Source organism: Vulpes vulpes, chromosome 1 (genome assembly GCF_048418805.1).
Source record: "Vulpes vulpes isolate BD-2025 chromosome 1, VulVul3, whole genome shotgun sequence".
Lineage (NCBI taxonomy): Eukaryota > Metazoa > Chordata > Mammalia > Carnivora > Canidae > Vulpes > Vulpes vulpes.
Window position 1 is genome coordinate 79544581 of NC_132780.1, and position 26941 is coordinate 79571521.

A 26941-nucleotide genomic window follows, 5' to 3' on the forward strand; every position below is an offset into this window, starting at 1 on the left:
GTCTCACCCTCTCACTCCCCCACGAGGCACTGTGGTGCTTTGAGACAGAAGGGAAAGAAGGTGTTTACTCAGATCTAGCATGGTATGGAATATGAAGGTCCTTTAAGCTTCTGGCCACCTAATTGGTAAATAAGGGGTCTCATCCTTCTTCAGGAGCCCTCCAAGATGAAATTCCTAGGGAAGTTCCTCCCAGATATCCTGATAAAAGTCATGAAAGAAGAGGCAAGAGCTTCTGTTTCAATGGTCAAGACTCCCCCAGCACATTTGAACACAAGTTTAGTTACTCTTTTTATCTTTAAGTCTATTTCAAAAGTGAGGAAATAAGCCAAAAGATAGTCAGTCAGACTTAGAAATGACTACCATTCTACATTCTTGGCTTGAGTAACAATTTCTCCCAACAGATAGAAATAAATGGGTTCATTCAATATTGCCAATGAACCTTTCATGGTAAATTTAACCCAAAATAGCACAAATAATCTCACATGTTTTCTAGTCCTCATGGTTGGGGACAGTTTCTCTGACACATAGCCCTGTGGCCTAGTGAAGAGCTAGATGAATGTTAGAAGCTCAGTAAACAAATGTGCAGGAATGTATGAAATCCACACTTCCTGGGCATCCAGACAGCGCAGGTCTATGTGGCCAGACTGCCTTATGAGGAGAATTCTCAGAAGAGCCACTCCACAATGCTCAGAAAGGAGTTTTCTCATTTCTCAAGGGTGTTCAGACTTTTCAGTCTATATGCCTGTCCACAGCTCATTCCAACTAACGAAAACAAGAGAGCTTGGAAAAATCTAAAATCTCCTCCCTACCCACCCCACCCCACAAACCTAGGAAAAAACCTCCAGAAAGAAAATGGCCTGAGTGCCCCACACAAGCTAAATTGTTGGATTCTTGGCCTCATGCTCTCATCTATGAAAGGAAAAGGAAGAAGAGCCCATTCTGGTTCTAAACTTTGATTATTCTCTTTTCTCCCTTCCTGACAGACATACTTACTTTTCATTTGTTTTCTTAGTGTTCTGGATTGATTTTTTTTTTTTTTCTGCTGAAGAACTGATTTCCATCTATGGTTGCTGCACTAAATGGAAGGAATATGGGTGTATCTGGGGAACATCACTGTGCTCAGAGCACTGGCTCATGTTTGAGTCCAAGGCTTCATGGGATCCCAGGTGAACCAGGCCTCTTATACCTCCCTTAGTGGCTGCTATGAGGCCCAGAGATAATATATGTAAACATTTGGTCAAACATAAAACTTTGTGCCAACAGAATGTATCCCTATCGACTAAAATATAGCCATTTTAAAAAATGAGACCAAAAAAATGAGTACATATATTTACTGATACGGAAAAATCTTCAATCTATATTATTCAGTGAGGAAAGCTATTCACAGAATAATGTGTAGAGTATAATGCCACTTATATAACCAAAATATATATATGCATGTAAGTGTACGTGTATGTGTGTATATATGCAATTTTTGGATGAAACTATTCATAGAGTTTACCGATCAAGAAAGGAAGTATGGATTTTGGTAGAGACCAGAGGAAGGTCTTAACTTTATATCATGTATCATCTTAAACTGTTTAACATGTAGCATGTGTATTCATAGTTTTTTAAACAATAATCAAAATAACAATTTAAAAAAGTGTTTTAAAAATTTCCAACCAAAACCAACCTGGCATTAACAATCTTCATTCCTTTTCTAGTTCTGCTACCACCCATTCAATGGTTATTTCTCTCTACTTTACAACCCACGGACTGAGTAATAAACTTAACCACCAGAACCTTGTTAAGCAAAGGAAAATTTACCACATTTATTTTATAAAGAATAGGAAAAGGGCTAGCATGAGCTGTGTTTTTTGATCTGCAGAAACTCCAGGAAAGAACAAGTAGCAGACACCCAAACCACCCAAACCACAGGCAGAGGCTCCAGTCTGTTTCTGCTCCTGTCACAAAGCCATCCTGAGTATCTGTGACCCTCCCCCTACTCTTGCTGGGTCTGGCATCCCTTCTGCTGACCCAAACCTTTATTCCTGAGGGACCGAGGTCTCCTCTCCATAGAGAGGGTGAAGTCATCAGTCACCTTTAACCTTTGCCAAGTAGGATATAAGGAGGCACACAGGGTGCCCCAGGTTCTGCCCAATGCATGCTAACAGCCCCATTCCCTTTGGCAAGCAGGACCAATCCCAGCCACTCTGTTCCTCTCTCTTCTTGCCTTTAAACCTAGTGGGATGAGGAGCCAGCTACAGTGGCAGCCCCCATTTCCAGTGACCCTATTAGAAGCATTCCTCCCTTGAGGGAGTCAATAAAACACAATAGTTAAGAGAACACAGTGGGGGGGGGGGGGGAGAAAGAGAGAACACAATGGGTTCTGTATTCCAACTAGTTGGGTTGAATACTGGTTTTATTTCTTAAATGCCTCAGCTTCCTCACCTACAAAATGGGAGCAACTGTAGAGCTAACTTCCTAGGATTTTGTGGAAGATTAAATAAGATGATCCATAGAAAAGCCATAACTAATTCTCTTCACATCATGTAACTTGCGAGGCTACAGTTATACAGTCAAGTGTAAATCATCCAAAATAGTTCGTCATATCAAAAAAATTCACTCCAGTCAGCATAAGGCTAACTGTCAGAGCTGGAAACTATTCTAGTGCTTGAAAAAGCAAGCAAAACTGTAAGAAAAATATCCATTTATTAGAGCTTCTTAAAATACATTCAAACACCTTTCTAAACAACCAAGAATTACAGTCTAACTGTCCAGGAATGTGGGGAAGTCATAACATGCTTCTTCGAATAGAGCTAAACTACCCTAATAACTCATTTCTGGGCTTTAAGGAAAATGTTGCCGCCTTTTCTGTCCAAGAAGATAAAGGATAAAAGCCATCTATAGCCAGAAGTAAGCCCCAAACTATTAAGCCAATCTGTACTCTGATTTCTGATTCAAGGTACCTGAATTATCCTCATTGCTTACAAATAAGAACAAGGAAGGACTACATTTATAAAACAAAATATATTTCAAGAGGTGTTAAATTTGGTATAATTACCTTTTTGAAATCTACTCTTTTCTACTGATTAATAATTTGGTACCACTCCAAATTCCCATTCTGAAGTGGCAATTATAAAGGTTATTATGAAGTTGTGTTTTTTTTCTAATTTACTAAAATATTCTGGACTAATTTGGAAGCAGAGCCCACTCTTCAGGAATGCTTTCATAAAAAGAAATTGTACTCTTTAGTGTCACTATCAAAGACATGGCAAGATTTAAAACAGACTATTTAGACTCATCCAACCATAGGATAAAGTCTATGTCAATGATCTATACATCCAACAAGTTTTAATTTAAAAAGTGTTTGCCCTTAATTCTATACAATGCAAGTTAAACATTATATTTGCTCTTTTTTTAAAGGATATTTTAACTAAGGAAAGACTAGATAAAAGTTTTACAAAAAGAAGTGGTGCAAGCAGAAAAAAACATTCAAGTAATTTTGAGTCTCTGCTACATGTAAGAAGCTATATATAGGTTTTTGCCCCCTCCCCATTCAAAAGCAGAACTTTCCTATGAAAGCCTTTGTAAGACAAAATGGTGTAAAGCAAAGAGTGTCCACTGCTTTCCAAAAGTTTGCATTAGGGCCACGTTGCTTTTACAGAAGACTGACATTATAGTACCTCCTTTTACTAGCCGAAAAAAATCTGAAGAGGACTTTAGCTTTTACAATAAAAGCTATTACTAATGTACATCTTTCATAAAAGTGAAGTGGCCTAACATGAACTTTCAGAAAACAAAGGATACCTATACTTGATATTTTAAGAGACCCAAGGATACACTGTGCTCTCCAAAGCTCAATATTTTTATTTTTTTTGAACTGTTTTTAAGCTCCATGCCCAGCATAGATCTTATCATGGGGGCTTCAACTCACAACCCTGAGATCAAGACCTAAACTGAGATCAGTCAGATGCTTAACTGACTGACCCACTCAGGCATCCTTCCAAAGCTTGACATTTTTTTTTTAGAGAGAGAAAGTGAGCACGTGTGCCAGCAGAAGGCAAGGGGAAGGCAGAAGGAGAGGGCGATAGAGTATTTCAAGCAGCTCCATGCCCAGCACCCCAACAGCTGGCTCTATTTCACAACCCTGAGATCATGACCTGTGGCAAAATCAAGAGTCAGATGTTCAACCAACTGAGCCACTCAGGTACCCCAGCTTGAGATTCTTTTTTTTTTTTTTTTTTTTTTTACAAAGATTTATCTATTTATTTTAGAGAGAGAGAGGATGCCCACAAGCATGGGGAGGGGCAGAGAGAGAAGGAGAGAAGCAGACTCCCTGATGAACACAGAGCCTGATGGACGGCTTGATCCCATGACCCTGAGATCACAACCTGAGCTGAAATCAAGAGTCAGAAGACCAACCAACTGAGCCACCCAGGTGCACTCCAACATTCTCAGTAAGTTAAAGAAGCACAGGTAAGAGGTAGACATCCACAGAGAAGTTTTCAAATCTCTGACACTCTTCCTTTGGTATGGGAGTGGAAATGTGAACTAACTTTCAGGTGTTGGCTATGAGAGAGTAATTTATATTTAAGAAGTAAGGTAAAGATTGATATAGAAGCAAAATAATGAAATGGTAAGGTATTTACTCTACTTAGCTGTAGAGTAGAAAGATATCCTAGAGGAAACTTGATAAAGCCAGTTAGAGGTAATAATGATGATGGCCATTTATAGGTTAAACATAATCCCTAACCACTCTATCAGTCTAGCAAGGTTGAAATCACTGTGCCACTTAGGACTGAGGAAATGGAAGTTCAGAAACACCAGGAAAAGTAGACACTAACAGGGGTATTTGGTTCACAATGTTATCCTTTTCTCTGGAACAGCCCCCTATATAGGGTAAGCTCCCAGGACCACTGTGAAATGTGACTCTGTCCCACAACAACAGCCAGTTGGTTTAGTGGTATGTCCCTGAACAAAGGTGAGCAAATCAGAGCCCTTCTGCTAATATCTTCTAAATGGAAGAATGTCACAGGATATAAAGCGTAGCAGCTGCCGCCCATCCTGCTTCCCTTCTTAGGGAAAACACAAGATTACAGACAGCAAGAAGCTGGCACATGGAGAGGCACAGAGGCAAGGCTGGGGTCCTGACTGACCAAGACACTCAAGTAGCCTTCCACCAAAACTTACCCTTTGCCCCCCACCCCAAAACTAATTTGAATTTGATTTTGGTCACTTGAAACAAGATCTATCTAATACATGAAATACATTTTCTTAGATTATATAGCTGATAAACCATAGTATTTTTATGGCAATTTATAATTATACAGCAAATTCTCATATTATAATCATTTTTATTAGCTATCTTCTATAAATTGTGACAAACTATGACCTGGATCAAAAGTGCAAAAAATAGAGGATAAAGATCAGTCATGCTATTTTGCAAGTCATAAGTCATGCAAGTTGAAAAAAAAAATGAGTGAAAGAAGGAAAAAGTAAAAGGTTAATGAACATGAAGCCTTGTTTTTCTGACCCCTTCTGGATCTACTGCCATATCGGCAGGTACAAAGCAGATAGTCCCATAATGACTGCTCTTGTAAAGATTTTCTTGGAAGAATGCTACCGTAGCCTGACTCATACGCCTTCTTATAATAGTTCACCCCACTTAATTGGTAATTGAAACAAAGCCGATTTTGAAGAAAGGAACAAATCTCTACTAAGTTTTGCAAAAATAAATCAATCTGACCTGTTATTTCTCGGTAAATCATTCAGTCTTTAATTTCTATTCCTTTCACTTTAAATACACTATTAAGTACTTAAGTGACTTCATACCATGAAGCATAAATCACAGCAATCCCTAATCCAGTTACAGTTTTAAGCAAAAGGGCAATCCTAAAGGGACTCCACTGGACCAGGTGTGAGCGATCTTGTGCATTCTTAAAATACAAAGCTAAACTCACTAGGGCAAAGAATAAAGCAATCGAATGTAGTATATTAATTCACAGATAAAATACTAAGTACAAACAGGAATGGATCAAGAAGCAGGATAGTAGGCTAGGACACATCTCAAATTCAACTTCCAGTCTTATTGCTCAGTCGTCCAAATGCACCATTTAAAAAGAAAGAAAAAAAATCTAAGCATCCTGACTCAACATCTCAGAATCCTCCCCGTCCTCGCCCTCAAAATCCTGTCTGTCTATTGTGATTGGTTGCCAGGTCTACTTCCAAATCAGCTGCTGTCTCGCCTCTAGCAAAGCAGCCTTTCCATACCGTGAGGGCAGGACCCACACAGCTGCCAGAATGCACATCCCATGATCCTGTTCTGCTCCCCAGTCCCCTCCAACTTTCTTTACCTTGTCCATGTCAATGGTTCCTTGGCTCTTAAAGCTTTTGCCATGTGTAAGCAAATTCTACAAGAGTAAATGGACTGATTTAGTAGTCATGACAGTATTTTAAAAGAGCTCTCTTCTCAGGGTGGTGAAAATGAAAAACTTTAGGGGACCTGGGTGGCTTAGTTGGTTAAGCATCTACCTTCAGCTCAGGTCATAATCTCCAGGTCCTGGGATCGAGCCCCACATTGGGCTTCCTGTTCAGCAAGGAGTCTGCTTCTCCCTTTCCCTCCCCCATCTTGTACACTCTCTCTCTCTCAAGTAAATAAAATATTTTTTTAAAAGAAAGAAAGGAAATGAAGAGCTTTTAAAAGAGAATGACCTCAAAAACTAAAATTAATTTCACCAAGATGCTTGTGATATTTCTAAGAGTTAATGCAACAAAATATTCTGTCTCTGCCCTGTGGAAAGAAGAAACAGCTTATACTAGGGGCACATGAGCAGCAAGAAGATGCTCTACGTTTGCACTAATGATCCTGAACTGGGGCAGCCAGAAGCCAACATAGAGCTTAGCTTAGAACTTCCTGGGACTTCAGATAGTTTAGACCAAAAGACAGTGTCAGCTCCTTGTCATTGGGGATTTTTCTATTCCCCTGGCCTTCTTAAAGATATAGATTTACTTTTTAACAAAAAAAAAAATAGAATCATTACAGTGATTAGTCCATTAGAGTCAAAGATAACTTTTTGCTTTCAATTTTTCCAGCTACTTCAAGATGACTTTCCTACCTTTTATCCAACTATCTTCAAAATTAAAAAAATACAAAATTTCTAAATAAAGAAGTAGGAGCAGAATGAACTGCTGGAGCTGCATCAGTTGCTTCTGGTGCCACTGGCACAGGGAGTTCATGGTATAGGGTAGACAGTCAAGGTGACAATCAAGCACTGTCTCCAGACTGGCCTGATGTATGCAGTAATTCAAATATGTGTGGGCTTCATGGCAAACTAAGATGCAAATGCGTTGGAAAGCACCACTCCTTTCATGAAAGCTAACTGTCAGAATGTGCTTACTCAATTAGCGGACACTGAGGAACAATATAACCACCATCATGTGCAGGTCCTCAAATTTTATCTCCTCTTAAAGTATTCCTTGTTCTTGAAAGGTCTTGGAAATGTCAATCTAATGCATACATAGTCTAGCGCCTTAGACAAAAGCTAAGACACCAAGGGATGAAAGCCAAATCCCAACTCAGAGCTTCACGAATTTCAATGGTTGTACTGCCATATTTAAATCAAAGAGGAAAAAAATTCTCACTAATCCTAGTCATCTTGAATGACTAAATTTTAAGACTTTGAGGGCATCTTTTAGGATTATAAAGAAGACTTTTGAAGGTAATGGGATCTGAGAAATATGAAAATGAAGTTAAGAGCCCCTACATCTGGGCATCAGGATTGCAATTTTTCCTTTCTGCAAGGTTTCAGATCAATTACCAACAACTGCAATCAACAAAGTGGTAACACCCAGCCCCTCCCAGAGGCTGGCTCCTGCTCCCTGGGATGTATGGTCAGAGTAAACAATCATTGTTTGGCTGCATGACAATAATACTTCATCCTTGCTGGTCTGGTTAGCTACTCTAAAGACCTAGATTCCCAGTGGTATCATTAACACAAGGCCCTTCTTTCTCTTCCTTTGTTAAAGCTTCTCAACAACTCAAAAGAAATAATATTTTGTGGGACTCAGCTACCTAATGTCCACCTGATGCAATATCGCTTGGGTTCATGAATAATAAAATGAAAGCTGTACTTCAATGCAAACTTGTCCTCTTGCAAACAAAGAATAAAGACATTTTGATTATAAAGAATGAAGATTTGCTAGGCACATAATAATCTTTCTCTACTTAGAAAGGAGTAAGGAAAATACTAGTGTGAAATCAGTTAATCAATTGCAACATAGATATTTAAAATACTGTTTTTACTCTACAAGTAAAAAATGCTTATTGTAGGAAGATTAAAATGTACATAAATAAAATAATACAATTTAGCCATGATCCTTTCACTCAGAGATACAGAGATACTCACTGTTAATATTTTATAGTACATATTTCCAAAATTTGTTCATACTCCTTTCCCTCTATATGTGTATGTATATGAATATGCATAATTATGTATATACCTATGTTCATGTGCATGTGTATATGCAAAATATACACATATACACTCAAACATAAAAGAATGTGCTTACAAGAAACCTTTGTCTTAAGCTCCTTCTCCTATCTCGTATTCAGAAAAACTAAGAAGCATTTTATGAGCAATGATGGTCTACAAGGCTCTTAACAGTATTTGTATTTCTTGGAAAAACAAATCCAAAATTAGGGATTGTGACTCTGATACCCTTAACTGGTTCAGAAATCAGATGTGGGAACAAAAGCATGAAAAAGGAGATGGATCCCCATGTCCCAAAGCCCAGCCAGCCACACTCTGCTTCTCCTGCCCCTCCCTTGGATTTACAAAAACTCGGGAAGGAATACTGCCAAAATAGGCTACAGAATGAGGGCACCCTGGTGGCTCAGTCAGTTAAGCACCTGCCTTAAGCCCAGGTCATGATTCCAGGGTCCTGGGTTTGAGCCCCACATTGAGCTCCCTGCTCAGCGGGGAGTCTGCTTCTCCCTCTCCCTCTGCTGGTACCCATGCTTGTGCTTGTGTTCGCTCGCACGCTCTCTCTCTCTCTCTCTCAGCCAAATAACAAATAAAATCTTTAAAAATATAGGCAGCAGAATGAAAAAAAACCCGTTTCTGGGATTTACATTCATACACTGTGGCATCTCATGCATACACCAACTGCATCAATAGTCCCAACCTTAAGACCAAGTATTATAGAGAGAACAGAGGGAGGGGAAATGAACTCTTTCAAATATCCTGCATACAATTGATGAAAACTAACCAAACTGTTGTCTTCCTTCTCCAAGATCAAGTTTGCTGCCACATGTTTATCACCTACTAATGGTTCACATGAACCATTGGAATGGTTCACATGGAAAAGTTTATGTCAATTCTCGAAAGCAAAAGTCTCTGGTCGTTTTACAAAACATCCCTTCATAAATATCTCATAAAACTAAAACCAGGAAAAATATCAAGAAAGTTGCAAACATAAAAATTATGAAGTCTAAGACGAGCCTCCCTAAATATACCTTAACTTGGGACCAACTGTTTTCTTCTGCATCAACTATCACATATTTTTACCTCCAGAATATATTACTAGAGGAACATCTTTAGATTTTTATTAACATCACTCAGGTCCAACTTCAAAAATAAGTTGAAATAAAACACTACTCACATCCTGGAAATGAAGAAAGTATTATTAACTTCTGGATACATAATAGATTTAATTGCTAATAATAGCAGTACAGATATACATGTGGAATATGTTTTTTAAATGTGTGGTTCTTGAAAACTCACACTCTTCTAAAATACTATATATCACTGCACAGCATGGAACATGCAGAAGGGAGGATGTAAATCACAACAAGAAATCATGGAGCACAACATATTATCAGTAGAATTCTCTGCCTGGTCCTCAGGACAGACACCAGTTGAAGCACCATCTCCTCCACAATGTCTTTGGATATACTCCAAAACATTGTGACTGCTCCCTCCTCTCAACTTATAACTTCTTCTAAACACCCTTTTGTTCCTGTATCCTGCTTTGCAACATCTCTTACAGTGCTGTGTTTAACTTGTCTATGGTGTAATATGTATTATTACAACCTTTCCCTTTGTGCACAAGCCGAATCCTTCATTGGACTTCAGGGTCTCTGGATTATAGATTTTTGCATTTGTGAGGAACTCATGCAGAGAGGTCTGTGGGTGTGCACACATGTGCTTGAACGAGTACAGTAAGAAAAACCAAGAACTGAGTCCAGTAGAAGAGAGGCCACACTCCTCAGAAGTCAGGTCGGGTGGTGAAAAGGGGAGAGAATGGTATGTACCAGATAACACAGGTAAGGAAACACAAGTCCCACGAGGGTTTGGTGATGACATGGAGCAAATTAACTTGAAAAGCATTGGAGCAGTGCAAGGGACTGTGCATGAGGTAGAGGAAAAGACAGAGCTGGTCTGCAGGGGCTTGTGCAGTGGCAAGGGTATCCCTGGAGTAATGGGCATGCTAACAATCAAAAATAAATAAATAAATAAATAAATAAATAAATAAATAAATAAATAATAAATAAAAATAAAGGAGAAAATTATCTCTATGATGACTATAAGGTACCACTATGGCATTAGTTAACAGTAGTGGCAAATGCACTCTTACACACTGCTCAAATGAATTTCCTTATTAGTAAGTCTGAAGTGTCAAAGGAACAAAACGATCATGAAATCTGATTATCTTAAGAATTGTAATTTATATTCTCTGGCGTACAAGGAAAATATTGCATGTGTCACTTAATGAAATATATTGAAGTGATGCAGCCATTATTTTAAGTCACTGTGTTTAGATTTCAATCACAAAAAAATCATATTTATATATGTAATCTAGCCACCCATTCACTCCATACTTCCTAATACATCATACATGATTTTGAAACTGCCAAATGATTCAGACAAAAAATTTAAATCCATGTATTCTTTCTCTAAGAAAATGGGGAACAGTACCTAATTGCAGAGAGATATTATAGTTAATAATTAATAATAATTAAGTTGTTTTCTTTTTTCCTTTATTTCTTAGCAACTGAAAAAATAAAATCTCTTTTTATTGCAGCTAACAAAAAATAAAATGTGGGGAAAATAATAGAAGTGCTCTTCCTCACTATATTCTCTCTCAAGTCAAATATTTCTTTCCTTTAAAAATATCAAATCTGGGATGCCTGGGTGGCTCAGCAGTTGAGCGTCTGCCTTCGGCTCAGGGTGATCCTGGAGTTCTGGGATCTAGTCCCACATCAGGCTTCCTGCGGGAGTCTGCTTCTCCCTCTGTCCCTCTGCCTATGTCTGTGCCTCTCTGTCTCTCTCATGAATAAATAAATTTTTTAAAATCTTAAGAAAAAAAATATATATATATATATATATCAAATCTGCCCTATAACTTGCACACGAGGAGAGAATTAACATTATAGCAAGAAAAATTTTACAAATTAGATGATATACCTATTTGAAGTAGATTTTTCTTGAATGCTATTTTTCAGTCAAAAAAACAGTCCTTGCCTGCAAGGAGGTTATAGTATAACCTGTGTATAGAGATCTGAAATAGTAAGGTATATTATATAGTTCAGAAATGAGCAGCCTACATCTCAAAGCATACTTTTTTCTGAATATCAGAAAAACAGGCCATTCTATTTAAAAGGATATGGCGTTTTAAAGGTATTAACACGGGCAGCCCGGGTGGCTCAGCGGTTTAGTGCCACCTTCAGCCCAGGGCCTGATCCTGGAGACCTGGAATCGAGTCCCACGTCGGGCTCCCTGCCTGGAGCCTGCTTCTCCCTCTGCCTGTGTCTCTGGCTCTCTCTTTCTCTGTGTGTGTCTCTCATGAATAAATAAGTAAAATCTTTTTAAAAAATAATAAATAAAAATAAGGGTATTGACAGCAGCTTTCTATGAAGGAAAAGAAACTTGGGCAGAATTGGGCCGTGGGCCACCATTGGTAGGTTTTGTAAGAACAATGTCAACACGTAATTGTGAGGGCTATTTGATGCCCTTTGAAAACGTGCCAATTAAAGGCTATCTATAATTTTGTGCGAAATTTTGTGCGAAATAGGGCTTTCTAATGGAATTGTTGATATGCTTAACCACTGCAAATGGGCACAAACTCTACCACATTAACGGAAACAGTCAATGCCATCACCAGGACAGAACCACTTAGTAGGGAAATTGGAAATTTAATTTCAATCAGATGAACAAAAAAATGGAGAAGAATGCTTGAAGTGGTAGCATAAAAAACACCAGTGATTAAAAACATTTGGAACCTTTGCTTACCCTTCAAAGGCATTTGTTGCCATGGTTTTTAAAGACCTCTGAAAGCTTCAGCTGTGTCCACAAGAGCTGCCAAGAAATAGGGGTTCTATACTGATTTTATTTGTCAGATGCATTTTGTCTTAATTATCTCCAAGATAAAGATTACTTGGCCAAAGGGAGAAAAAGGAAGAGCCACTATCATTTCACAGGTAAAAAAGACTGTGATTTTGCTTTTCTGAGGCCTTCTTCCAGTGTATGCATTCATGTGCACACACATCAAATTTCATACTATAGCTGTAGAGTAACAAGCACTTAAAATCAGTAAGGAGAATGACATTCTTACATGGAAGAAAGTTTTCAGTTCTTGAACTTCAAGGCTGTGCCTTTCTTTTTGTCTGATGAGAACCAGGAGCCAAACATTTAGCACATTTACCAATACCTAGGGGTAAGGACTTTCTTTCAAAATGTTTCATCACAAATGCTTTCGTTTGAAAATTATATGATAGTTATATGTGTACACATGGAAACTCTACTGCCCTTTGGCCTCAATGGTCTTACTTCTTTGCTGTACAACATGCATGTTACTATAAGATGTAAAGGAAAAATGAGAAGTAGAAATAATGGAAGGATTAGGCAAGCTCTGGGTCCAAAAAGATGCCTGTGGATTCCCACCATAAAAAAAAAAACAAAAAACAAAAAACCTGTTTTTTATTTGAAAATCATAAAAATGCTTATATTTATTCCTGCTGTTTACTATTTGTTACAGCTTACTATGATGGAGTTAGCATATTCTCTTTTAAATTGTAAGCTCCTTGAGAGCAGCATTTGGCCCTGTTGGGCTAATTTGTCATTTTCCTCTTTAGAAGGGCCTTGAACATACACTTTGAATAATGAGAGTGTTTCTTACAAGGTTTTGGGAAGATGCAGGGAACTCATAATACATTATTATGAGAATCAAGAGGAAGTTTCCAGAGTTATTTCTCCACTATTAATAATGGGCAACCTTCAGGAAGTAGTTAAACCATTCTTTTCACCAAGTTTCTTTAAAAATAATTGAGGCAATCGATTCAAATCTTCACCCCTGGATGGTCTGCAGAGTGCTAATTATCTCTTTGTAGCTGCTGGGTAATACTGTCTGGATACCCAGCTACCATGTCAAACCCAGTATGTATGGAATCGAACTTACCATACAACCCCTCTCTGATTGGCCTTTCTCTTGCTTTTCTCAGCTCAGGTGATGATGCTATTATTTTCCCTCTGTATGTGAACCTCTTAACTTCCTTCTCTCCCAGACATCTCATACTGAATTACCTTAAAACAACATAGATTCTTGCATTATAATATCCTTCTATCTAACCCCTTTTTTCTTCATTTCACAGAAACCCAAAAGCCCAGACATATTAGAATACCAGCCATGTTTCCACTCTCTCCCTCTGTAATCTCTCCTGTAATGCCTCTGGGAGGTTAATCTTAATTAAAGTGCGTCTTGTCCCATCTCTCCCATGACTGAAAAAATGTAATGGTTTGGTGTTACCTGAGGCCCACAAACGGATCCTAACCTTCCTCTCATACTTTTTTTTTTATTCACTGAGTGATTCCTACAATACAAAACCTTGATCTGGACCTTACCTGTGAGGTGCTCACATTCGGTAAGAAGAAAAGACACATCTACACAAGTACTTGCAGTCCTAGACACAGAAGGCCACAGGAGAGAGAGAACTTCTGCATTAACAGCAGAGAAGGTTTGATGACAATGACTCCTGACTAGAATAGGAAGAGCTTTTACAGGTAGGTTTGGAAAAGAATTCCCAGCAAAGAAATGGAATGCTCATATTGGAGTAACAACAGGTAGTCCGTCATAAAAATACTACTTCAAAAGTAGAAACGGTGACTTGGAAATCCTTGAATGGTGGTCGAAGGATTCTTCTCTGGGCCATAGAAGTCATTAGAGCCTTCTGCACAAGGTACTGACATGATTAGTTATCTTCTTCAAGCACAGTAGGAAACTGGCAGTATGCAGAATGACTTGGAAGAAGGAAAACCAAATGAAGCAAGGGGTTAAGTGAAGGAGAAAAAGCAAAAAGAAAAATTAAGTTCTTGCACTGAGCCTGGGGAAAGGTAGTAAGAATTGGACAAATAGAAAAGTGATCTCAACAGAACTCCACTACAGTTCTGATGGGAAACATCAGGAGTGAGAAGCTAAAGATAACTGACCCTAAGGTTTTAAGTGTAAGTGCCTAAGGGAACAACACTCCCCAAAGGAGTGGCTAGTGTCAGATGAAGATCCATGGGAGGGGCAGCCCCGGTGGCGTGATCCTAGGTGTGATCCTGGAGACCCGGGATCAAGTCCCACATCAGGTTCCCTGCATGGAGCCTGCTTCTCCCTCTGCCTGTGTCTCTGCCTCTCTCTCTCTCTCTCTCTCTCTCTGTGTGTGTGTGTGTGTGTGTGTGTCTATAAATAAATAAGATCTTAAAAAAAAAAAAGATCCATGGGAGTCCTGAGGAAGCCAGGTTGAGGCAGGAGCTATATGTGGAAGATATCTGCATAGTTATGACCCTTGAGATCTTAAATATTGTTTCCCAAGGGCTTCTGTGACAAAGTACCACAAATGTAAAGTACTATTTTACAACACAAAGTATTATCTCATAGTTCTGGAGGCTAAAAATCTGAAATCAAGTTGTCAGCAGGGTTACGCACTCTTTGAAAGCTGTGGGGAACACTACTACTTCCTTGCTTCTTTATAGCTTCTTGTTTTTGCCAGCAATCCTTGGGGTTCTTTGGCACATAGATTCACTACTCCAATCTCTAGCTCAGTGGTCTTATGGCATTCTCCTGCCTGTCTTCTTTTTTAAGATTTTATTTATTTATTCATGAGAGACACACAGAGAGAGGTAGAGACATAGGCAGAGGGAGAAACAGGCTCCCTGTGAGGAATCAGATGTGGGACTCGATCCCAGGACCCCTAGATCACAATCTGACCCAAAGGCAGATGCTCAACCACTGAGCCACCCAGGTGCCCCTCTAAATGTCCCTCTTAGTAAGGACACTAGTCCTATTGGATCAAGGGTCCACCCTACTCCAATATGACTTCAACTTATTTAACTGCAATGACTTATTTGGAAATACTGAGGTATTGGGGGTTAGGGCTTCAATATGGCTTTGGGGGAAGCACTATTCAGCCCAAAACAGATATGCATGAGACCACCTAGGAAACTGGTTAGAGAAAAGGATGGAAAGGTAAAGAGACTGCAGATGCTGGAGAATGCCTAGTTTTAAAAAGCTGAAGAGGAAAAGTAAAGAGGCATAAAGAGGACAATAGCCCTCTGTTCTCTTAAGGCTTATTTCCCTGAGCTTATCTTGGTTTATGCCATTTTACATTTCTGGAATTACTTTCCAAACTGCTTGTTACCTATGGAAATCCTTCATTTCTTTCGAGGCCTATATCAAATATGCCACTTGCATTAATGCTTCTCCTGCCAGCCTTACCTAGTGAAATCTCTTCCTTCTCTGAGGTCCTCTAGCAGGTCTTATCTACTACTCTTTTGACCGTTTGTCATACTCTACTTATGTTAGTAGAGTGTACTCAACACTAGTAGAGGCATTGGAGCAACAGTAACCAACAGGGCAGAGCAGACCTGACATCAACTTTCATTGAGCGTACGTTCAGGTTCAGGCAGGAATCTGGGGAAGCAGCACCTGGTACAGAAACACAATCATCAACCAAATGATTAAATAAGAGAACTTCATTAATGGTTTTAGGGCCTTAAAAAATAAGGGTAATGGAGTATAAAACACACACACACACATACACACACACAAGCAGCAAATGTTTGTAGGATTACTTTGGGTAAGGTAATCATGGAAGACTTCTCTAAAGATACTGACACAATCATGACATGACATGATCTTTTTCTCTGAGAAAATGATCTTAGGCAGAGATCTGAATAACAAGAAGCCAGTCAAGTAAAGATGTGGGTGTTGCAAGCAGAGGGAAAAACGTGCTGAGGTCCTGAGGAAGGAACATGGTTGGTGTGCTGGAGGAAAAGAAAGGCCAGTGTAGCTGGATGGCACTAAACAGGGAGGAGAAATAAGCAGGTTTAAGATAGTGGAGAATATCTGAAGCCATAGGAAGGAACCTGGACTTTAAGTGCAGTATGAGTTTTAGGGGAAAGACCATATGACCTGATTAATATATTTAAAAGATTTCTCCTGCTGTTGCATGGAGACTAGATGATAGAGGAGCAAGTGTGGAATACAGAGATCAAAATTCAGTATTATTGTGTGCATATATTATCAAGGCCTCAACTTTGAGCTTTATCTCTGAAAGGATTCCAGAGATAAAATAGTTACAAGATGAGAAAGCAGCCTCCATTTCTTCCCCACCCACTGGCCTTTTCCAGGCATGGGTACATATGTCAAGCCAGAAGGTGACTAGAAATGTGAAACTATATGCAAAAACTAATCTGTCTTAGAAGAATAATGGTGATTTCCTAAGCACAAAAGGCCTAAATTCTCTCTTAATACAGCTCTACAAAGTGGATGGAACCAGCTAAATAGGCAAGGTTCTTCAGAAAGTCAGGCTCTGCTTACCCTCAGTTGCTGTTTGGGGAGCTATCCAGGGTGCTGGAATGCTCTCCCCTCCCCCTCCCATGCTTTCCAAGACCTAATGCTTGTCAGTTATCCTTATTGGACCTAACACCTCACTGCCTTGAATCATAACCAGATTCCACTTTGATACCACCTGATGTCCTTCTGGTCTCAGCTAACCCTTTTTTTTTTTTAAGATTTTATTTATTCATGAGAGACACCGAGAGGGGCAGAGACACAAGCAGAGGGAGAAGCAGACTCTATGCAGGGGGCCTGATGTGGGACTCGATCCCAGGACTCCAGGATCACGCCCTGGGCGAAGGCAGGTGCTAAACCGCTGAGCCACCCAGGGATCCTCAGCTAACTTTTAAATCAACACCTGCCTGGGCCATGTCTGTTTGATCTAATGTTAATTATCTTCTTTGTACATCTGAGAAAGATAATATGAAGTGGCAGCATAGCTAGTGGTTGGGACAAATAGGCTTGGGACTCCACTGTACCTCATGACCATTAGAAATAATAATGTCAGAGAAGCAGTGAGCTCAGTGGAGTCTTTGTCCTTTGGAATAATATTCAAAGGTAGTACTGGGCTGTTGAACCAATAATCAAATCTGCTTATATAACTCATCCAAGGTCTCTGCCTACAACACAACTTAAGAAACACTGCTTCTCCATCTGCAATGATTAACAAGCTCATGTACTATCCCATTTTACCCCTCCCTTAAATAGCATCCTTGACTTTGCTTTAAAAAAAAAAATATGTTCAACTGAAAGCCATTACTCAATTTCTTGAGTAATCAAGTTTATACAGTAAGTAGTGGATGAAAATTTGTATGCTTTCAAATCAAACACTTTACCTCTTCAACTAAAACACTTAGAGCACTAGAGTAATCTGATGGATACTCATTTCTAGCTCTCTTCTTAAATAACAAGAAAAACAGGGACAGCTACAGCATCTTCAGAAGTTTCTACCTACATATCAGACCCTTCACTGTCCTTAAATAGGTTTGAGGGGCAGTATGACTTATAAAGAGCCAAAGAAGTTCAGTAAAAACTTTTTAGTTGCAAGTTTTCAAAACTACAATGAGAAAATGGGACAAGAAACCAGTGAACTTGCTCTGGTATTTCCTTTATATATGCACAAACAAGCCAAATACATAGAAATGCCATTCAAGTAAAAAGGAAATAAATTAGTTTGTTTTTACATAATCCAAGAATAAATATATGGCCAAGAATGTCTTTGTTTAATCTAATGATCAATTAATTTCATTAATTTCTATTCACAGAGCTCCCCAAACTCCCTTTCACCTCCTGGTCTTTTGCTTATATGCTCATTCCTATGAGTGAACATCCATCCCCTCCTTTATTTTGCTCACTCGACTCATCCTCCAGACTTAATTTTAAATCAAGAAAACTTCTCATAGCCTGACTCAACCCCCACCAGGACTGAGTGACATTTGGACTCCTCTATAAGACCCTCCACTCATCCTCATCTTGGCACTTGTCACACTGTAATTTAGTTGCCAATTTTTTTTGCACAACTCTCTCACTACCTTTTAGGGTCTATGAGAATGAGGAGTATGTCTTTCCTATAATTTTATCTCCAGGGCTTTCCACAGTGTTCTGGCTAGGAGAGGCAATCAATGAATAAATAAATGAATTAATAAACAGAATCATTTTTAAGGTCCCTCCTCATGTCTAAAGGTACTATCTTTGTCTCATTTCTATGCTTCTTCTAAAACTTTGGACTCAATATTCACCTCATTTAGTAAAGCGTATTTAAGTGACTTCATACCATAATACAAAGTTTCTGAAGCCAGGCAGAAATTGTAGCTTATGCAATTTATATATAGTACAATTTTATATAATTTATAGTACAATGAAATCCTACTATTTAGTCTGTATATGTAAGATGGAGATAAGATATATATTTTAACCATCAAAGAGTAAGCAGAAATTTTTTAAAAATGTTTGAACTTTTGATAATGCCATATACCAATAAAACATTTTTTATTAGCTCACATTTCCTTCACTATTTTTATAAGTGTATTTTTCTTTTTTCCTTTTTTTTTTTTTGCTCTGATACTTTAATGCTCAGAGTACTCAGTATGATGTGAAGTTATAGAGTACAATCTTCAATGCTGAACAAATAGGATAAAAATAATTTGTGAGAATATTGGTATTGTTCCTTGAAGACAGGTCCTTTTTATCTTCAATCTTAGTAATTTGACCTTTATAACTGAAAATATTTATTTTTTTATATTCTTCTATTATATTCCTTATCTTTATCATATAATTGCACTTTACCTATACTGACTTACTCTCTAATTGTATCATAAGAACAAGTATCTTTGCCACCCCAATAAGTTCCCCAAATAAATTCCAAATTTTGTGGGAATACAGATTATGTCTGACACATATTTTGATTTCTCTCAGAACATCTAGCACAGGTACAGAGTAAGTTTTTAATAAATATGAATAGTCAAAACTTTAGATTTAGAAACATCTATTCCCTTTCCATGCATTAAATCAAGGGTTAGCAAATTATGGCTCATAGGTCATTTCTGGTCAGTTCTGGCCTATTTTTGTGTATAAAGTTTTATTGGCACACACCCATTTACTTATATATTATCTATGGCTCCTTATGGGCCACAATGTCAGGGCTGAGTAGTTGCAACAATGACTGCAAAGCCTAAAATAGTTACTATCTGGATTTTTACAAAAAAAAATTGTTGCTGAACACTGCTATCAATGATTTTTACAGATGAGAGAACTCAGTTTCAGATAAGTCAAGTTTATAATTGAACCTGTTCACTAAACCTACCTCTGTCAGATGATTTGTCAATACCAGATTAAATATTTGGTGAAAATAATGCTATTTTAGAATATATAAAAGCAAATAAACAGTAATATCACAAATGAATATGGTTGTTGAAAGACCTTTCAGGGCTTATCCTAACTTAAACCAAATAGAAATGCCATTTTTCTAAATTAATACAGTATCATTTGGTAAAATTGAATAATCTATGTTGTTTTAACACATAGATATGTGTATATATACATATCCATGTATACATTTATATATATTTATACATATATATTACATATGTGTGTATTCATGTATAAACAAAAATTTACTATCAGAGAATATCATTAATTTTATTTAAGAAACCCAACAAAAAAAGTGCAAATCTTACAGTAGATTTCTAAAAGATGTTGAAAGTAAGAACTGTCAAAAAAACTGCTTTAAAATGGACTGAGATAAATAAATATTATAAATATATATTTTAAATATATAAAATGAACCAAGATAAAGTTAATTCAGCTAACCTAAACTCCTGTCAGACTGCTATGCCTGTCAGACAAAGAATCTTGAGCATACATATTTTGGGTAGTAGAAATGATTGATGTTTCTCCCAGGGCAGGCTCTAAAATGCAACAATATAGACATTCTTAGAATAAAAATAAATTGCAGCTGGCAGTATAAGGGTGACTTGGTAAGCCACATATAGAAAAAGGATCAAGGCACACAGGTGAATGAAATGTTACAAGTAAATACTAACTGCTTATACTGATAATACGTCCCCCATTACAGGTCACCAGCTATTGAGTCTTCTCATTTTAGCAAAAGTCATATCATCTACTGAGACAACAAAGAGGTGGAGGAAGAGCAAGAGAAGAACAAGTCAAGTTAGAGTTGATGCAAAGAACTGGTGCTCTGGAGCAAAGATCAGAACAGAATCCATATCTGGACACAACCAAGGTGGAAGGTAGTAATGTACAGACAATTCATATTACATGTATTGTATAAGCCCCGTTGCCTGCAACACATGAATATCTGAGCACAGACCTCTGGAAACCCAGCTATTAAAATCCCCTTCCTGTTGAGTTGCTCAAGACTGCTTGGATCTTGCCAATGGAGGAAGCATAATTACTCAGCCAGCCACAACTACCCTGGTCTTTATCAACTCTTTCTACTGAGAACTTTTTTATCTTCATGTTTCTACCAGAGATACTAATGGACCTACCAGGTATTAGTGTTTTCTTCTACAAATGGATGCTCATATGCCTTCTTTCTTCAGTTGCTTCCCTTCAAGATTAAAGGGAAATAAGTTGTTTTCAACACACTATTACCTTGAATACTTCTCTTGAAGAAGGCCTTACAGCCCTCACAGGACCAGACTCCATAATGGTAGCCTGAGGCATAGTCATTGCACACTGCACAGTAGCGAGTCTCCTTGGCAGACTCCATGGCCATGTTTCCTTTGTCACTGGTACTGGTCAATCTCTCTCTGCCACCCTGGCGTCGATTATCTGAATTTGGCCTGGAAAAAAAAATAGGAAAAAATAAAAACAGTGAATCTATTAACATTAGAAAAGCAAAACATGTACACTCTTCTAAAGAATAAGAGGCTTGGGGGATGCAGCAGATCCACTTTATTCTGACATTTTGAAATAATGAATCATAATGTAAGCTAATCTTTCATTACCTCTTGCCGGCTGTTACAGCAAAAGGTGTTTGCCTATTCTATTAACCTTGAGGGGAAATTGTTTATTGCAAACTTGCTTAAAAAATGGACTGCCTACACCAGAATATATTATTCAGAAAATGACAAAATGAAATTAGCTGGTTTTTAATAGATTTATTCACTTTTTTTCAGGGATTCACAGTTAATGAAGAATCATCAGAGACCAATGGTTATTCAAATTCTACACACACTACGGATCTTTAGGAAATAGAGAAAAAGTATAAACCAGCTGGGAGCATTTGAAACTCAAATGAACTGATGAACAACATAAAACATCTATAGAAAGGTAACAATTCAAATTTTTAAGTCATCATTACCATGTAACCCTGGATACCAGTTTTTATCACTTGACTATACCTTCAAGGTGCCATTCAATATTCAACACTGCTCTTTAAGAGTGTGTAGAATAAGAAGAGCAGAGAAAAACAAATGATTATTCTAACTTTACAAAGTGCACAGAGGATATATATCCCAGAAAGAGACCTGAGAATTAACAGTACGTTCTAGGATAACCAAGGAAATGAAGAAGTCAAAAATTTTAAGAAGGAAGAAACAGTGATTGATACTGCCAAATGGGGCAGAGAAGTCCAATAAAGCAAGGACTGATGGAATGCAGTTAGATTTGACGAAGAGGAACCTCAGCAGGGAATTTCGGTAGATGAGTCCAAGCACAGGCCAAAAGCCAGTGGGTGGAAAAGTGAATGGAGTATGAGGAAATGAAAATGAGTGAAGGCCATTCCTCTGAGAACTTGGATGACAATGGGTAGAGAAAGAGATGGGGTGGTTGCTAAAGAACATAAAGATAAAAAAGGATTTTCAGAATGGAAGTGGAAGCCTCATCTAGAATGAAGGGAATGGGCAGTAGAGAGGGAAGAGCTGAGGCTATAAAGTAAGGCAGAACAGAGCAAAGTCAAGGGAAGTCTAGCAGTTGGGATTCAAGTCACAGGTAGAAGGCACAGCCTCAACAAAGACACCTTGAAGAAGACAGAAAGAAAAGAGGTAAGAAAAGGAGATGAAATGAAGTTTGCATCTCTTGTTTAACCAAATATAGGACTGGAACTTAGATCAATCCAGGATTTGCTAGGCATATGCAACTGAATAAAAGCAGTGGAAGAGAACTGAGGTTGTATGGTCAGAGCCCAACACAGTACCTGGTATGTAGTTGGCACTTGGTAATATCTTAAATGAACTCATAGAATGTTTTAGGGTATACAGGAAAAGAAGAAAAGTCGAAAGATATTGGAAGGATACATAGAGTGAAGGGTCCCATAAAACACTAAAAAAAAGAGAGAGAGAGAGCTGAGGTGCGTGGGTGGCTCAGTTGGTTAAGCGTCTAACTTTGGCTCAGGTCATGATCTCAGGGTCCTGGGATGCCAGACTCCTCCCTCAGCAAGGAGTCTGCTTGTTCCTCTGCCACTCCTCCTGCTCATTCTCTCTCTCTCTCTCTCTCTCTCTCTCTCTCTCTCTCTCCCTCAAATAAATAAATAATTTTTTTTAAAAAATAAAATTTAAACAAAGCAACCTAGGATGAAATAAAGTGAACTGAATATAAAGCTTCCAGGGTCTCTGATTAAAGAAGCTCATGCTTCCAGCTTCTACTCCCCACCCAAATAACCAAACCACATTGACTTTTTCACTGGCCCTCCTTTTCACAAGCCCTGTCTTTCCTTTTAGCGAAAATTTTATTACCCTTCCATGCCCTGATCACTCATTGATATTGTCCACAATTTTGTGGTGGAGGTTCTCAAACAATGCTTGCCATAATACTCACAAAATACTGGCTCCTTGAGTTGAGCATCTCTGATTTGGCCATTTTTTTTTTTCCATTCTAAATGACATAGCTCTTAGTTTGACAGCCTCAAATGGAAGTTCTTTATTTTTTAATATCTTTAGAGACAGTAGCTTGCAGTTTTCAATTCTAGTTTATATTCTTTTGCCTATTCTCTTCCATTTCATCACAGTGCTATTGAACTCCCCTCTCCCCAATCAAGCTCAAAATTTTGTACTGTTTGTTTATTAACATCTTATTCCAGTGCTTAGGAAGCAGCCCTAAAAATTTAACTATAGAAGCTTAGTGCCTTTGGGGGGCAGTGTAGTTAGCAAGCTTAACACTGACAGTTTCAGTGCCTTATAAATCTTAGGTACTGTAGCCTCAATACCTAGCTCAGGGCTCAGCACACAGCAGGTATTCTATACATGTTTGCTGAAGGAAAGAAGGAAGGAAGGAAAGATGGATGGAAGGAAGGAAGGAAGGAAGGAAGGAAGGAAAGAAAGAAAGAAGGAAAGAAGGAAAGAAGGCAGGCGTGAATAACATATGCACCGTCAAAAGTTCCCAAGTATTAAGCATCCTGCACCCATCCCTGCATAATAAAATACTGCAAGTTTTAAAATTGTGGCAGGATAAATATAACATAAAATTTATCATCTTAACAATTTTTTTATTTTTTTAATATTTTATTTATTTATTCATGAGAAACAGAGAGAGAGAGGCAGAGACACAGGCAGAGGAAGAAGCAGACTCCATGCAGGGAGCCCAACGTGGGCCTCAATCCCGGGTCTCCAGGATCACACCTTGGGCTGAAGGTGGCGCTAAACCGCTGAGCCACCAGGGCTGCCCAACAATTTTTTTTAGTGTAGAGTTAAATAATGTTAAGCTATTCACATTAGTGGCAACCACTCTCCAGAGCTTTTCCATCTCACAAAACTGAAGCTTCACACCCATTAAACAATCCCCCATTGCGTCTTCCAGCCAGGCCCTGGAACCACCACTCTACTTTCAATCTCTATGCGTTGGACTACTCTAGATAATTCAGAAAAGTGGAAATATATAGTAGTTGCTTTTTTGTAAATGGTATTTTTTAAAATTTTTTTATTGGAGTTCAATTTGCCAACATATAGCATAACACCCAGTACTCATCCCGTCAAGTGCCCCCCTCAGTGCCCATCACCCAGTCACCCCAACCCCCTGCCTACTTCCCTTTCCACTACCCCTTGTTCATTTCCCAGAGTTATGTGTCTCTCATGTTGTGTCACCCTCACTAATATTTCCAATTAATTTCTCTCCTTTCCCCTTTATTCCCTTTCACTATTTTTATATTCCTCGTATGAATGAGACCATATGTTTGTCCTTCTCCAATTGACTTACTTCACTCAGCATAATACCCTATAGTTCCATCCATGTCAAAGCAAATGGTGGGTATTTGTTGCTTCTAATGGCTGAGTAATATTCCATTGTATATATAGACCACATCTCTTTAACCATTCATCTTTCAATGGACACCGAGACTCCTTCCAAAGTCTGCCTGTGTTCTCCTCTAGGATGTTGATGGATTCTTGTCTCACATTTAGATCTTTCATCCATTTTGAGTTTATCTTTTTGTATAGTGTAAGAGAATGGTCTAGTTTCATTCTTCTGCACGTGGCTGTCCAATTTTCCCAGCATCATTTATTGAAGATACTGTCCTTTATCCAGTGGATAGTCTTTCCTGCTTTGTTGAATATTAGTTGATCACAGAGTTGAGGGTCCACTTCTGGATTCTCTATTCTGTTCCATTGATCTATGTGTCTGTTTTTGTGCCAGTACCACACTGTCTTGATGACCACAGCTTTGTAGTACAACTCAAAATCCGGCATTGTGATGCCCCCAGCTCTGGTTTTGTTTTTCAATATTCCCCTGGCTATTTGGGGTCTTTTCTGATTCCATACAAATCTTAAGATGATTTGTTCCAACTCTCTGAAGAAAGTCCATGGTATTTTGGTAGGGATTGCATTAAATGTGTAAATTGCCCTGGGTAGCATTGATATTTCCACAAAATTAATTCTTCCAATCCATGAGCATGGAATATTTTTCCATCTCTTTGTGTCCTCCTCAATTCCTTTCAGAAGTGTTCTGCAGTTTTTAGGGTATAGATCCTTTACCTCTTTGATTATGTTTATTCCTAGGTGTCCTATGCTTTGGGGTGCAATTGTAAATGGGATTGACTCCTTAATTTCTCTTTCTTCAGTTTCATTGTTAGTGTATAGAAATGCCACTGATTTCTGGGCATTGATTTTGTATCCTGCCACATTACCGAATTGCTGTATGAGTTCTAGCAATCTTGGGATGGAGTCTTTTGGATTTTCTATGTACAGTATCATGTCATCTGCAAAGAGGGAGAGTTTGACTTCTTCTTTGCCAATTCGAATGCCTTTTATTTCTTTTTGTTGCCTGATTGCTGAGGCTAGGACTTCTAGTACTATGTTGAATAGTGGTGGTGAGTGGACATCCCTGTCGTGTTCCTGATCTTAGGGAAAAGGCTCCCAGTGTTTCCTCATTGAGAATGATATTTGCTGTGGGCTTTTCATAGATGACTTTTAAGATGCTAAGGAATGCTCCCTCTATCCCTACACTCTGAAGAGTTTTGATCAGGAATGGATGCTGTATTGATCAGGAATGGATGCTGTATTTTGTCAAATGCTTTCTCTGCATCTATTGAGAGGATCATATGGTTCTTGGTTTTTCTCTTGTTGATATGATCTATCACATTGATTGCTTTACAAGTGTTGAACCAACCTTGCATCCCGGGGATAAATCCCACTTGGTCATGGTGTATAATCTTCTTAATGTACCGTTGGATCCTATTGACTAATATCTTGTTGAGGATTTTTGCATCTCTGTTCATCAGGGATATTGGTCTATAATTCTCCTTTTTGGTGGGTTCTTTGTCTGGTTTTGGAATTAAGGTGGTGCTGGCCTCATAAAACAAGTTTGGAAGTATTCCATCTCTTTCTATCTTTTGGAACAGCTTTTTTGTTTCTTCTTTAAACGTTTGATAGAATTCCCCTGGGAAGCCATCTGGCCCTGGACTTTTGTGTCTTGGGAGGCTTTTGACGACTGCTTCAATTTCCTCCCTGGTTATTGGCCTGTTCAGGGTTTCGATTTCTTCCTGTTCCAGTTTTGGTAGTTTGTGGTTTTCTAGAAATGCGTCCATTTACTCTAGATTGCCTAATTTATTGGTGTATAGCTACTCATAATATGTTTTTAAAATCGTTTGTATTTCCTTGGTATTGGTTGTGATCTCTCCTTTTTCATTCGTGATTTTATTAATTTGAGTCTTTTTTGTTTTTAATAAAGCTGGCTAATGGTTTATCTATGTTATTAATTCTTTCAAAAACCAACTCCTGGTTTTGTTGATCTGTTCTACAGTTCTTAGGTCTCTGTTTCTTTGAGTTCTGCTCGAATCTTTATTAACTCTCTTCTTCTGCTGGGGATAGGTTTTATTTGCTGTTCTTTCTCCCATTTCCTTAGGTGCAAGGTTAGCTTGTGTATTTGAGTTTTTTCCAATTTTTGAGGGATGCTTGTATTGTGATGTATTTCCCTCTCAGGACTGCTTTTGCTGTATCCCGAAGACTTTAAACGGTTGTATTTCCATTCTCATTAGTTTCCATGAATCTTTTTAATTCTTCTCTAATTTCCTGGTTGACCCTTTCATCTTTTAGCAGGATGCTCTTTAACCTCCATGTGTTTGAATTTCTTCCAAATTTCTTCTTGTGATTGAGTTCTAGTTTCAAAGCATTATGGTCTGAAAATATGC

General features: G+C 38.3%; 1 protein-coding gene across 6 annotated transcripts in view; it reads right to left on the bottom strand.

The window, feature by feature from the left end:
• ESR1 (estrogen receptor 1) overlaps positions 1–26941 on the bottom strand; it is a 374345-nt gene that overhangs the window by 213032 nt on the left and 134372 nt on the right. For 3 of the 6 annotated variants that reach the window (XM_072767773.1, XM_072767765.1, XM_025998015.2), the window contains exon 3: positions 20974–21164. In XM_072767773.1, coding sequence (XP_072623874.1) covers positions 20974–21164 — 191 coding nt within the window. Of the gene's footprint in view, positions 1–20967; positions 21165–26941 lie in introns of all 6 variants that reach the window. The other 3 variants (XM_072767754.1, XM_072767742.1, XM_072767751.1) reach the window with 1 other exon arrangement.